At 42.9% G+C, this 14292-nt stretch overlaps 2 protein-coding genes across 2 annotated transcripts in view; one reads left to right on the top strand and one right to left on the bottom strand.

Annotated features, from left to right (window-relative positions):
* nin (ninein (GSK3B interacting protein)) overlaps nt 1-571 on the bottom strand; it is an 81491-nt gene extending 80920 nt beyond the window's left edge. Inside the window, exon 1 of the mRNA XM_084311087.1 lies at nt 449-571. The gene's annotated coding sequence lies outside the window, so the exon portion shown is untranslated. The remainder of the gene's footprint in view (nt 1-448) is intronic.
* LOC311225473 (lysophosphatidylserine lipase ABHD12-like) lies at nt 376-14212 on the top strand. The gene is made up of 13 exons (XM_084310758.1): nt 376-513; nt 5087-5335; nt 7131-7233; nt 8272-8391; nt 8596-8626; nt 8732-8777; nt 9361-9490; nt 9614-9651; nt 10654-10733; nt 11482-11564; nt 12237-12315; nt 13049-13182; nt 13963-14212. The coding sequence occupies exons 2-13, from the start codon at nt 5233-5235 to the stop codon at nt 13988-13990; spliced, it is 975 nt and encodes a 324-aa protein (XP_084166884.1). The 5' UTR covers nt 376-513; nt 5087-5232; the 3' UTR covers nt 13991-14212.
* The last annotated feature ends 80 nt before the right edge of the window (nt 14213-14292 follow it).

The following is a 14292-nucleotide window of genomic DNA, read 5'->3' as shown; positions in this document are numbered from 1 at the left end:
AGAGAGAGGAACGAACAAGTCTCATAATAATCACTGCTCATCATAATCGGCATATATTATTAATAATATAACATCAACGTGTCCGTTATATCATGGGCGATTATGATAAACAGTAGCCCGGGCTATATGCCTGAACACACCGTCCACGTTTCTCTGGCCATGCATCGCCTATATCCCCGCTGATTGCAGATAAGCGTGTCCGACTGCAATTAAACTAAAGTCATAAAGTGATAAGCCATCAGGAAATTCACCCGCAACTAATTATGGTGGTAAAATGAGCTAATTATCCAGGAAGGCAGGCGGGCAGGCGAGGCGGGCGAGGAGCGCGTCTGCACGGCGCGCCTGGAGGTCAGGCAGCAGGGAGGAGAGACGCGCGTCTGATTCAACCAACATGCAACGTTCAAACAATAACAATAATTTCGAAGCGGTTATAATAATAAATACTCACCGATCTCTCCGAATGTGAAAGATACCTCCTTCTTGGGCGGAAATTCGGTGATACCAGCACCACGGGTAGGAAAAAACTTTTATAATAACATTTCTTCTCCCATAATAATAATAATAAGGTCGCGATTCCTCCTCCCTGCCCTCCAGAAAGTAAATAACTGAACTCACAATAGCCTACAGAAATACCTTGTACTTTAGGAAATGTGATTGATTGAGCGATATTGTACTATTCTAAAAAACACTCCCGAGTGTTTGCCACACAAGGCTACGGTTCCTGCTTTGTGTCTTTGTGTTGCCGCATCATCTTGTAGCGGATTTTGAAAAGCTCTGTCTGGAGGAAGGGGCGGGCGGTGACGAGGAGCCTCCCCGAGTTCTCCTGCCTCCCAGCGGCTACCCTGTGGCCCCACGTGGCCCGGTCGCCCGGACGAGCTATGATGAGAGAATGAGATGTGGCTCTTTCTGTTGTCATCATCACTAAATAATATATTGTCCAATTGATTGATTGATTGATTGATTGATTGATTGAAAATTGTATTAACAGATTGCAGAATGGGTACAATACAGTACAGCTCAATACACACAATTGTTAAGGGGATGCAGACCAGTCTTGTTTACATCAGGGTCCCCCAATTCATCATAACATATAATGACATACATGACATACAGATAGACAGTACTACATCTAGACATTTATGACATACCAGATTTACAAATACAGTACTGTTTGTGATACAAAAAGAGTCTAAAAAAGAGAGTATATACATTTGACGAAGAAACTGTACATTGGAGGAGGTTGGGTAGGTGTGGGTGGGGGACATTGTACATTGCATTCTAATTAAGCTTATGTAATGATCTGTATCCCGTTAAGCTTAAGCTAAATCTTGAACCATGTGGAATGCGTTTGCCTAAACATAGTACACTCTTGGCTCCAAAGGAATGAGGGAGGGAGGGAATGAGTGGGTGAGTGAATGAATGGATGAATCAGGACTTTGCTTGTTGGTGGGCAGTGGCTCAAGCAACAAAAAAGGGCACTGTGGCAGCTAAAATTAACATTCAAAAACAGAGGGACAAGGTCCCCCCCCCCCCTTTCTTTTTTTAAACAAGGTACCAATTTTTATGCATATCCTGCCCCATCGAAGATAGTATATCATCATCATCATCATCATCATCAGGTGGCATCTTGAAGGTTGCCTATCACTCTCCAACCCATGTTATGATGAATTGAAAATGGGGGACCCTGATGTAAACTAGACGAAAGTCTTTCTCTGGTCTGCATCCCCTTAACAATTGTGTGTATTGAGCTGTACTGTGCTGTACCCATTCTGCAATCCGTTAATAAAGTTTTCATTCAATCAATAAATTCTGTCCCCACCTCTTCTCTCCAACTCCGTGACTCCGCCTCTCACTCCGCTCCAATCACAGACGTCGTCTACCCAGCCTCTTCTTGGTCTTCCACTTCCTCTCTTTCCATCCACCTTCCCCTCCATCACCACCTTCTTGAACATCTCCCCGCTGGATCCTCTCAGAACATGCCCGCATAACTCCATCTTTCTCTTTTTCAATCTCTCCAGCAGCTGTCCTCCTTGCATACCCGCTCTTCTCAGTACCTCCTCATTCTTGATCTTATCCTTCCATGTTATCTTCAGCATCTTCCTCAGCATCCACATTTCAAAAGAGTCTATCATCCTCTTTGCCTCTTCATTCAGCGTATATACTGAAATGTATATCCCCAAAAAATACATTATTAAACACATTCTGAGAGCATTTTGCAGAGGTGGCACAGAGTCTCAAGCAAGTCACAAGTCTGAAATTTCGAGTCCTAATGTGTCAGAATTTTTAAGCTAACAGATTTAATACTTAGTAGTATATTACGTTTTTTACATTTTGGGCTTGGGGAGAGTGTCAAATCTTTAGAGTCATAAGGCATCAAGTCCAAGTCAAGTCACAAGTCAAAGTCGTGTTCAAGTCTTTGACCATTTCTTTGTCAAGTCGAATCTGAAGTCATCAAGTTTGTGACTCTGGTCTGACTCGAGTCCAAGTCATATGACTCGAGTTCACAACTCTGGCATTGTGTGCATCGCAGAGCAATAATGAGAAGATTACTTTACACTGACACACAGTCCTGAGTCCTCACATCCCTCCTATAGTTACACAACATACACACAGTCCTCATATCCCTCCTAGTTACACACACACACAGTCCTCATATCCCTCCTAGTTACACAGACACACAGTCCTCATATCCCTCCTAGTTACACACACACACAGTCCTCATATCCCTCCTAGTTACACACACACACAGTCCTCATATCCCTCCTAGTTACACATACACACAGTCCTCATATCCCTCCTAGTTACACATACACACAGTCCTCATATCCCTCCTAGTTACACATACACACAGTCCCCCACACATTAATTTAATCAGAGAGGTCAGAGCACAGGGTCGCCCGCAGCGCAGTGCCCCCGGAGCAGTTTTGTGGTTCAGTGCCTTGCTCAAGGGCACTTAGGTATATATAATAATTAGCAGCCATCCTTCAGTCACCAGCTCACAGCTGGAATACACCCTCTAGCTGCTTTTGGTTACTGGCCGGCCTCCTTTACCTCTAGGCCAGCCTGCCTCCCTGAGGGGGCAGGTGCTCAAGCCCCCTCTTCACCCTCTCTGTGCACGTGCCTGGATGAGGGCAGGGGCTCAAGCCCCCTCTTCACCCTCTCTGTGCACGTGCCTGGATGAGGGCAGGGGCTCAACCCCCCCCTTTACCCTCTCTGTGCACGTGCCTGGATGAGGGCAGGGGCTTAACCCCCCCCTTCACCCTCTCTGTGCACGTGCCTGGATGAGTGAGTGAAATCCTTTCTGTCTTCCCTGAATTAATTAGTTGAGGAATTAGTTTCCTCTCCGTGCGTTCAGTAGAAAGCTGTCAGGTTGCAAGCTAGCCTAGCTTAGCACAAATTAATGAAAGCTGATATGGAAGAAGAAGAAGTCTTTATTCGTCATGCAGATTAACACACACACACATGCGAGATGGGCGACACACAGGAACACACACACATGCATTGGGTCGCCGATGAAATGTCTCTGCACTTGACCCATCCCGTCGTCCTTCCCCCCCAAGGGCAGCCGGGAGCAGACACGGGCTGCGGCGTGGGCCGCGCCTGGGGACCAATCCAAGTGCTCCTGTTCATCTTCGCCAGGGACGCGACAGCATTAGCGATCTGTTGTGCATGTTTTTCCATTGGGTTTATCTTATTGGGAGGGGAAACCCTTTGCGAGCACGGGGATAACATGCAACCTCCACACAGAAAGGCCCGGGAGATACCCCACCTGGGTACCCATGGCAACGCGGTGACCTGGTCCCCAAGCGGGAATCGAACCCAGGACCTTCTAGCTGTGAGGCGACAGTGTTAACCACTACACACCACATGGACCAGTTACCCTATAGCTGTTGGCCCAAAACACCTCTCCCAGAGTTCTAAGCTAGGCTAGTGGTCCGTATCCATTCATTTGTGCTAAGCTAGGCTAGCTTGCAGCCGGATTGCTTTCTACTTGAGAGGGGAATTGATATTTGATAAGACCTGGAGCTGCCCCACTGTATTTCCAGTGGTTGAAGAAGTACACAGTTAATTTACTTAGGTAAAAGTAGAAAGTACTCCATTCAAATTCTGCTTAAGTACAAGTAGCGAAGTATTTGCTATTGATTGTACCTAAGTATCTAAAGTAAAAGTATGCATTCTGCATGACGTTTGTGTGTTCCAGTGCTCGGGCGCATTCAATCCCTCGATCCACTGACCTCTGAATGTCATGTTAAAGTGGTTTGTGGTCCAGTTATGCTGCTCTGATTACGTCCTCTTGAAGGTGACAGGCTTTTTTTAGTATTTTTTATTGCACATTACTTTAGTTACATTCCATAATGATGCACACAAGCAATCTTATTTTTCTTCTTGTTCACATTTTTTTTACAGCGGCATATAAAAAAAACCAATAAAAACATTCTTTCATTTGGCGGATTTATACATACAAATAAACAGGATAGTTAAATAAGCTAGATTCTTGCTGGAAAATAAGAAAGAGACCAAAAGACCAAAGCATTAGAAAAAGGCAAAAAGCCAAGACCAAACAGAGAATATACCTTCAGACATTACTGTAATAAGAGTAACACTTTGAACTTATATATCATCTTCATGTCTTATCAAACACCTTTCTCCATCCTGTATTTTTTAAATCTAAGCCTCTCTAAGTAGAGACGGTCTCACCCAGCTCTCTCATCCACATTTCAAATGAGGGTGCTAGGTTTTCTATGCAAAATATTTTTCTTCAAAGTAACTAGTAGTAACTGATGGGTTCAGATAAATGTAGTGGAGTAAAAAAGTACAACATTTCCCATGAAATGTAGTGGAGTAAAGGTAGAGAAAGTTCCCTAAAATGAAAATACTCAAACATAAAGTACAAGTAGCTCGAAAATGTACTTAAGTACAGTACTTGAGTAAAAATACTTAGTTACATTCCACCACTGTGTATTTCCACAGCTGTGAAGTTCCAAGTATAACGAGCACAACGGATATGTTGCCACCGTTTTGGAATAGGCTGCATGGAGCCAGAGTTCAGCCTGATTAAATAACATGAACTTTCACCCCTTTTCAGTGTGTTGCACAAGGCGCACGCCTGCAGGAATCAGGAAGGAGTGTCTGTGCTCTACACACACACACACAGAGAGAGAGAGAGAGAGACCACAGGCAGCAGGGAAGCATTATTGAAGAGGACCACGTCCAGGTGGGGACTAAAAAAAAATGAAGAAGGCCATCTTATTTCTGATCACCCTCTACGCCTCCGTCCCCGTTCTTATCTACGTGTTCCCGTGGATACTGGGACATGTCATATATTCCCACTTGGGTAAGTTGTGATATTTTTCGACCGCTTTCTCTATTCATATGATATGTATGTCTGTAGTACCGATGTGTTTTTAATCGAATGTGGTGTCATGGACATCAGGGGCACCCTGATGTAAACAAGACAAACGTCTTTCTCTGGTCTGCATCCCCTTAACAATTGTGTGTATTGAGCCGTACTGTATTGTACCCATTCTGCAATCTGTTAAATAAAGTTTTCATTCATTCATTCATTCAGTCGCCTGTAAGGAAAACTCACTTTATTGTTTTATGACAGCGAGTCATCCGGCACAGTGTTGCTTGCTACATGCTGTGGGCTTCTCTGTGATGGCAATACGGGATGTGGTGGAGGGTCAACCCCACCTGAACTAACCATCAGTACCTTTTTACACTGATATCAATCTTGATCATTCAAATTCATAGTATATAGATGATATACTATGTAATAGTAATAACTTATATTATGAGGGCGACAGTGGCTCGGGAGGTAGAGCAGTCGTCTGGCAATCCAGAGATTCCCGGTTCTATTTCCGCTCCTCCCAGGCAGCATGTCGAAGTGTCCTTACTTAACCTCTAACTGCTCCTTATGAGCAGGTTGGCACCTTGCATGGTTGCCTCCGCCGTCGGTGTGTGAATGTGTGAGTGAATGGGTAAAATGTGAGGAACGAATTGTAAAGCGCTTTGGATAAAAGTGCTATATAAATGCAGCCATTTACCCTTCACCATTTATATAAGCAAGTAGTATGTTGTAAGTTATGACATGTGAGGTAGTTACTGACGTTACTGTGATCATTAAAGGAACACGCCAACATTTTGGGAAATTAGCTTACCGTCTTCTCCAGAGAGAGAGACAAGAAGATGGATACCAGTTTCCTCTCTGTGCGTTCAGTAGAAAGCTATCTGGCTGCATGTTAGCCTAGCTTAGCACAATGAATGGAAGCGGACATGACCGGGTAGCCTAGGCATTGTCCAACTAACACCTCTCCCGAAGGCTACCCGGTCATGTCCGCTTCCATTCATTGTGCTAAGCTAGGCTAACATGCAGCCAGATAGCTTTCTACTGAACGCACAGAGAGGAAACTGGTATCTATCTTCTTGTCTCTCTCTGGAGAAGAAGGTAAGTTAATTTCCCAAAATGTTGGCGTGTTCCTTTAAGTGTATAGTTCACCGTTTCATCACCGATAACAATGTTGCCCATCAGACTATCTGCTCAGAGACATGACACGTGACACAATCAGCGGAGGTACTGTGGGTCTCTTGACTGTGATTGATTGATTGATTGAAAACTTTATTAACAGATTGCAGAATGGGTCACAATACAGTACGGCTCAATACACAAAATTGTTAAGGGGATTCAGACCAGAGAAAGACTTTCGTCTCGTTTACACCAGGGTCCCCCATTTTCAATTCATAGTGACATTTATGACATACACAACATACAGATATATATCATGACATACAGATATACAGTACTGTTACATTTGTGACATACAAGATATGCAAATAATTATACAGTACCGTTAAACAGAGATCCTAACAGAAAATATATACATACGAGGGGGCTGGAAACTGTACATTAGGAGGGGTTGGGTGGGTGGGAGGGGGGGTTTGGACATTTACGGGGGCCAGTTTCGAATTGCAGCCTCCCGTAGGTGCTCTTTTGAGAGCGGTTTTGAAGGTGGGTAGGGATTAAATTTTTTTTTACGGCTGTGGGCAGGGCGTTCCACATTGTTGTGGCATAATTGCAAACCGTGTTTAGTCCCTTGTTTGAGCACCTGTGTTTGTTGTTGTGGCTGCAGTGAGGGTTCCTCTCTTTGTGGATCTCGACCGGCCAGAGGCGGTTCTGAACCACACGTGTAACTTCTACCTCTCCCCTGAAGAGGGCGTCACACTGGGTGTATGGTAGGTCATCTTTTAGTTTATAGCCACAGGTCTCCGTTTGGGGCCAATTGTTACTTTCTTTTACTTTTTGTTTATTTGTGATATTCTCTTCAGTCCCTGAATCAAAATTATATTCAGAGTTAATTATATTGTTTACACCGTTTATTTTTTCCCCTTGTGTCTTTATATTCAGATCAAAATGTATTGCCTATATTCACGTCTTTCTAATAGTACCCTGTCAATACCTGTACCTCCCCTCCCCCCTCCCGCTATGACGCCCAAACAATGAACAATTATCTTATCACTAGCTGCTAGTCCCGCCCACTGTCTGTCTGTCTATCTATCTTAAATGTCTATATCTATCTATATTATCTTAAAGGGGAACTATTTTACTATTTCTTTCACTATTTGGGCAATTTTACACAATTCCTGTGAGTCTATGGAACACCTCTGTAATATATATATTTTTTTTATTCATTGTTTTGTATTTCTAATCAAGTCCTCAAAAACAGCATTTTTCTACCTCAAGATCTCGAGCTGTTTTGAGCCTGGGCTGCAGGTGCCACCTAAACCACTGTGTGGCCTGCGCCGCCTCTTGAACATTAACATGCAGCAGTGACTATATGACATCACATATAGGCACATTTTCAAACGACTCAGTTCAGTGAGGGTGAATATTGTGAGAGGAGAATTGGAAGAATGCGCCAATATGAGAATTTTGAGACATAGATCATATTAATATAAGTTCACATAGCTAGGAAACAATGCTAAACACTCAAAAAGGCCATTTATAAGATAGTTCCCCTTTAAATGTCTGTCTATCAATCCATCTTATCTATCTATATATCTTAAATATCTATCTTAAATATCTATATATATATCTATCATAAATGTCTGTCTATCGATCTTAAATATCTATACATCTTAAATATCTATCAATCCATCTCATTTATCTATCTTAAATATCTATATATCTAACTGTATCCACACTGTTTATTGTATTCCGTCTCCTACCTCTTCACTTTCGGTCTTCTCCGTCTCTCTATTGTTTCTCAAAAGGCACACACTTCCGGCCAGCCAATGGGAGAAGGCCGCAGGGAGAGGCCCAGAGTGGTACAGAGGCACTCTGGGAGACGGCAGCCCTGTTATTCTCTATCTCCATGGCAACCTGGGGACCAGGTGGGTCTAGTTGGGTTAGGATAGAGACCCTTGAATTGATCCTAATGGAGTCTAGTGGGTATTACATTAGCACAGAGGCCCCTGGGTTGGTTCACCCAGAGAGACGGCACGCATCACAGAGATTCATGGATTAAAATGGGGGCCAGACTCAGAACCTCAGTCCCTCGTTTCAACTCATTTATTCAACTCAATTATTTTCCACAGGGCACTGTTCCACAGAGTAGAACTGGTCAAGGTATGGTTTCTATTCCAAAATATAAACACATTTTCACAACATTTTTTTTTTTATATTTAGACTTTTAAGTGTTAAACACTGATCTTTTAACAATTTGCTTTGTAGGTCTTGAGCGCCGCGGGATATCATGTGCTGTCGTTTGACTACAGAGGTAAAAACACAAGTTTACACAACATGACAAGTTGAGTAGTTATATGACTATTTACAATGTGACTAGTTACACTGCAGGCCAGTATGACTTACTACCATAGTGTCTTTATACCTTTATCACTGTACATATTATTAACACTACAACTCTGTACATACATCTGATTTGCACTCACTGATCACTCAGTAGTACTAATTTATATATTTTATATCCAGTTTAATCACATGTACATTGTATATTTCTATTGCACTTTACCGTTAAATTTGCACTCTGGTTGGATGCCTTACTTCTTTTCATTGTACTGTACTTGTGCTGTAGAATGACAATACATTTGAATCTAATCTAATGCCAAACATATGAGATAATTTAACGTGTAATTTTCCATATTGTGGTATATCTACAGTATATTGTGAAAAAGTCCTTCTGAATATCATGATATATGTTTGTTTATTAAAGGATCCCCATTAGAGACACATGAAAGAGCCTCTAGTCTTCCTGGGGTCCTGAAAATGTTTAGGCTGTTCAGGATTATATGCTGATGTGATGTCATAATTCGGAGCATCCTTACGTTCCTTTGTGTGCGGAGGTTTTGGGGACTCCAGCGGGGACCCCAGTGAGGCAGGGATGACGACTGACGCCCTCCATCTTTACCAGTGGGCCAAGGAGCACAGCAGCGGAAGTCTCCTCTGTCTGTGGGGACATTCCCTTGGCACAGGGTGAGTCCCTCTCCAACCAGGCCGACAAACAACGTTTACCGCTTATAAAACGAATGAAACTGATTATTTTTACTGGTCTATTGATTAGTTCATTATGTCCCTTTCTGCTCATTCTTCTTAAAGGGTAGCAACCAATGCTGCACTGAAAGTACAGGAGCAAGGTGAGCTTTTACTTTTAACAACTTGAGACAAGAGAAATCCATCAATATGATAAACCATGAACTGCAATTCATCCGTTTAGTAGTCTGTACCGCCCTCTAGTGGCAAGTTTTCAGGAAGCCCTGATGAGTTCATGGATTTCTTGGTTTTAGACCTGCATTTGTTATCCTCCGTATTAGGGCCGTCCTTGAAGAAATTATTAGTCAACTAATCGATTATTTGACTTTAATCAACAAATCTGTTAAATTGTGTTTCTCACATGTAAGCACGTTGAAGGACCTCTTTGAATCTAGTGCTTAAATGGTAAACGGCTGCATTTATATAGCAACTTTTATCCAAAGCGCTTTACAATTTGTTCCTCACATTTGACCCATTCACTCACACATTCACACACCAACGGCAGAGGCGACCATGCAAGGTGCCAACCTGCTCATCAGGAGCAGTTAGGGGTTAAGTGTCTTGCTCAAGGATGAGCAGTGACACACTGCTCGGGAGGAGCGGGCATCGAACCGGCAACCCCCAGATTACCAGACGACTGCTCTACCTCCTGAGCCACTGCCGCCCCTAGTGCTTACCAGAGATGTGGGGGCGACAGTGGCTCAGGAGGTAGAGCAGTCGTCTGGGAATCCAGAGGTTCCCGGTTTGATTCCTGCTCCTCCCAGGCAGCGTGTCGATGTGTCCTTGAGCAAGACACTTAACCCCTAATTGCTCCCGATGAGCAGGTTGGCACCTTGCATGGTTGCCTCCGCCGTCAGTGTGTGAATGTGTGAGTGAATGAATGGGTAAAATGTGAGTAACAAATTGTAAAGCGCTTTGGATAAAAGCGCTATATAAAAAAAAGCAGCCATTTACCATGTGTTAATCTTTCAGGAAATAACAAAGCATAAACAAACTACAGATTGACTAATGACCGACCCAAACAGAGCGATGAATCAACTAGGACAGGACAGCACCAGCGTGTTACTCTATAACCTGCATGTTGTGCCAATATTTCTCAACGCCAGGCTCCCTCGTCGATGCCGTAATCCTCGAGGCTGCGTACACGAACATCGGCGAGGTGGTAGTCGGCCACACGATCAGTAAGGTGAGGCATCTCTCCGGAATGTCTGACCGGCTGCGGCCCTCTGGGTGTTTAGTTTACCAATCCACAGAGTTGTTGCGTCGGAAGGACAGGTGTCCTCATTTCCTTTTGGTTTCAAAAGAATGTCTTGGGCAAACAGTTGAAAACGGACATGAATGTTTTTTTTCATTTGCGTGTTGTGCAAAAGGTCTGTGACCATCTACTCTACTGTGACTATCTAGTCCATCTATTGGGAGAAAGTTCAAATCACAAACGGACTCATATACCCGACTACTCAAACAATAATATCTTCCCGTTAGTATTTGGGTTATATAATCAGGGTATCTGCAGGGTATTACAAATACTTAATTTAATACATTAAGGTATTCAAAAGTCTTAAATTTAATTTGCACAGGTATTACATTTGGGGGGGGGGGGGGGGGGGGAATTAAATAATAGTAAATGAAAGGTTTTTGTATTCAAGTAGTTTTTTGCAGGGCTACTGGGAGCTTGGTGCATCTGGCAAGCACTTGTATGGAATGTGGTATATATCTTTTATGATCTCTTTTTACTACACAGTTCTGTATACCTTGTATGTCATAAATGTCCTGATTAATTGAAAATGGGAGACCCCGATGTAAACAAGACAAGTCTTTTTCTGGTCTGCATCCTCTTAGCAGTTGTTTTGTATTGAACCCATTCTGCAATCTGTTAAAGTTTTCAATCAATGGTTGGTGTGGAAACAATTCTAAAATCGAATTTCCTTTTACAGCTGTATTGGTTCCTTCCAGGATTTGAGAGCTTACTTTGGACCGTCTTAGAAATCAACAACATAGTATTTCCTAATGATAAAAAGTAAGTACTTTATGATCATGGAAGAAGTGTCTGCCCTGCTAAAAGGAACATCTTACGCTTCTTGCTGCATCTGCTTGTTTTCTTGTTTGTCCGTTTGTCCGACCTTTACTACCTCACGATAAACTGAATTTAAGTGGAGGGCAACGGACCATATTCTGATGAAATGTTGTTGAATGAATCTTAAAAAAGGAACACGGCAACAATATGGGAAATTCTCTTAGTCGTTTCCAGAGTCCGACAAGAAGAAATGGATACTAATTTCCTCTGTGCGTTCAGTAGAAAGCTATCAGGTTGCAAGCTAGCCTAGCTCAGCACAAATTAATGGAATACATTGGAGTACGGATACAGTATGGACCAGCTATCTTAGCTGTTGCCTCTGCCAGAGTTTTAAGCTAGGCTAGTGTGGTCCATATCAGCTTCCACTCATTTGTGCTCAGCTAGGCTAACATGCAGCTGGATAGCTTTCTACTGAACTCAGAGAGGAAATTAGTATCCATTACTTATTGTCCGACTCTGGAGAAGACAGTAAGAGCATTTCCCATATTGTTGCCGTGTTCCTTTAAGACAGCTTTACTAGGCGAAGATACTTGATCATACACATTTGGGGTTTTGGGACTTCAATGGAATCCCATCATTGACTGACTCCACCCTTTTATCTCAACACCTGTGCAGTTTAAAGGCTCTGACCTGTCCAATCCTCCTGCTCCATTCAGAGGACGACAATATGATACCCTATCACATGGGCCAGAAGGTATGGTAGAGCCTCTCGTATGCTACTATAGAGTACTTGTGAATTTAGTTAAAGGAACACGCCAACATTTTGGGAAATTAGCTTACCGTCTTCTCCAGAGAGAGACAAGAAGATAGATACCAATTTCCTCTCCTTGCGTTCAGTAGAAAGCTATCTGGCTGCACGTTAGCCTATAGCTTAGCACAATGAATGGAAGCAGACATGACCGGTTAGCCTTCGGGAGAGGTGTTAGTTGGACAATGCCTAGGCTAACCGGTCATGTCAGTTTCCATTCATTGTGCTAAGCTAGGCTAACGTGCAGTCAGATAGCTTTCTACTGAACGCAAGGAGAGGAAACTGGTATCTATGTTCTGGTCTCTCTCTGGAGAAGATAAGCTCATTTTTATATTTTTTTAAGATACATTTTTTAGCATTTATTGCTTTTTACTACCGGGCAGTCCGGTAGAGAGAGAGAGAGAGAGAGAGAGAGAGACGAAGAACGGGAGACATTCGGCAAAGGACGCCGGGTCCGGGAATCGAACCCGGGTCGGCCGCTTCGCGACGCAGCGCGTTACATGGTTCGCCACTTAAGCACCCCAAGATAAGCTAATTTCCCAAAATGTTGGCATGTTGCTTTAAGGTTGTGGCATACCTAATCCTAATAATAATAATCACAAGCATTCAAGTAAAACACTGAATCTGCTGCCATGATAGTTATGTTATTATTATCATCATCATCATCATTACCTCCAAGCTGCATCAGGTATCACTCGACACTCAGAAGGAGCGTAACGCGGAGAGCCAGGTCCAGATGGTTTCCTACAGTCAGACCCTTGGATACGCCCACAACTACATCTACATGGATCCCAATCTCCCCAGTGTGGTTGGGTAAGCTAGCTAATGATGATCATGGACCTCCACACAAAGTCTACTATGCATGTTATATAAAATGTACTTATATTAAAAAAGGAACACTCCCAACGTTTTGGTAAATACACTTATTTGCCACATCTTCCCCAGAGTTACACAAGATTGATATCAGTTTTGTGTGTGTGTGTGTCCAGTAGCCCATGAGAGATCCAGATGCACGCTAGCCTAGCTTAGCACAAGGACTGGAAGCAGTAGGGAGCAGCTAGCCTAGCACAGCACAAGGACTGGAAGCAGTAGGGAGCAGCTAGCCTAGCTCTGTTAAAGGTGAAGAAATACAACTTACAAAAACTGACGCACAGTGATGAAGTTAATATAAAAATACTAACCTTTGTAAGGCCTTATTATTGTGCAAGTAATCAACTAACCTTGCCTATATTACTACCTACTATGTTAATATGTCTGTACTACTATGCACTCAAGACTGTAGCACTCAAGTTCAACACCGTTTGATGGTCAATGTTACCCTTTAGCTGTACCCTTTCTGCTCACTTGTTGTACAGAACTTGTACTGTAAGTCTCTTTGGATAAAAAAATTACTAAATGTAAGTACAGTAAGTGTATTTCCAAAAATGCCGGGAGTGTTCCTTTGAGTCAAAAACCAAAGCATGTGTATAAGGCAGTTACATTTATCAGTGCAGTTACATTTATCAGTAATTTTTTAATTATTTTTTTTTAAACCAAGTTTATACTTTACTTCTGGATTAGTCACATTCTTCTTATATCTGCTCGTCACTGCAGGGGCTTCCTGCTGAACCGCAAACGGTAGAGCAGCTCTGGCCTCCTGGGATCTACACCCCCCGAGTGATGCGTCTGGTACCTTTTCTTCTTTTCTTTTTTTGCATAAACCTTTCCGACAACATAAAGCGTTCTAAACAGGCCAGAGTGCATTTCCTGTATGTCCTGTTGCAGTGTTTGCTAATATCAGTAGCGGACAGGAAATTGCCCAAGCCATTCCCCTAGCAACGGAATTCCATTTAGACGGTTTATTGTCCACTTTCTCCCTCGGTCTAGTGCCGACAGCTACATTAATTCGGGACAAAATGGGATTTGTGCCGCTACTACATAATG

This window comes from Notolepis coatsorum (genome assembly GCF_963971535.1).
Source record: "Notolepis coatsorum genome assembly, chromosome: 3".
In the NCBI taxonomy this organism is placed as follows: Eukaryota; Metazoa; Chordata; class Actinopteri; order Aulopiformes; family Paralepididae; genus Notolepis; species Notolepis coatsorum.
This window is presented reverse-complemented; position numbering and strand designations above follow the sequence as displayed.

Bases quoted from the DNA above. Each gene is read 5' to 3' on its own strand.
- LOC311225473 (XM_084310758.1), top strand. From the start codon at position 5,233: ATGAAGAAGGCCATCTTATTTCTGATCACCCTCTACGCCTCCGTCCCC. The intron at 11,565-12,236 runs GTAAGTACTTTA...ACACCTGTGCAG, and splicing joins GTATTTCCTAATGATAAAAA to TTTAAAGGCTCTGACCTGTC. The intron at 13,183-13,962 runs GTAAGCTAGCTA...TCGTCACTGCAG, and splicing joins AATCTCCCCAGTGTGGTTGG to GGGCTTCCTGCTGAACCGCA.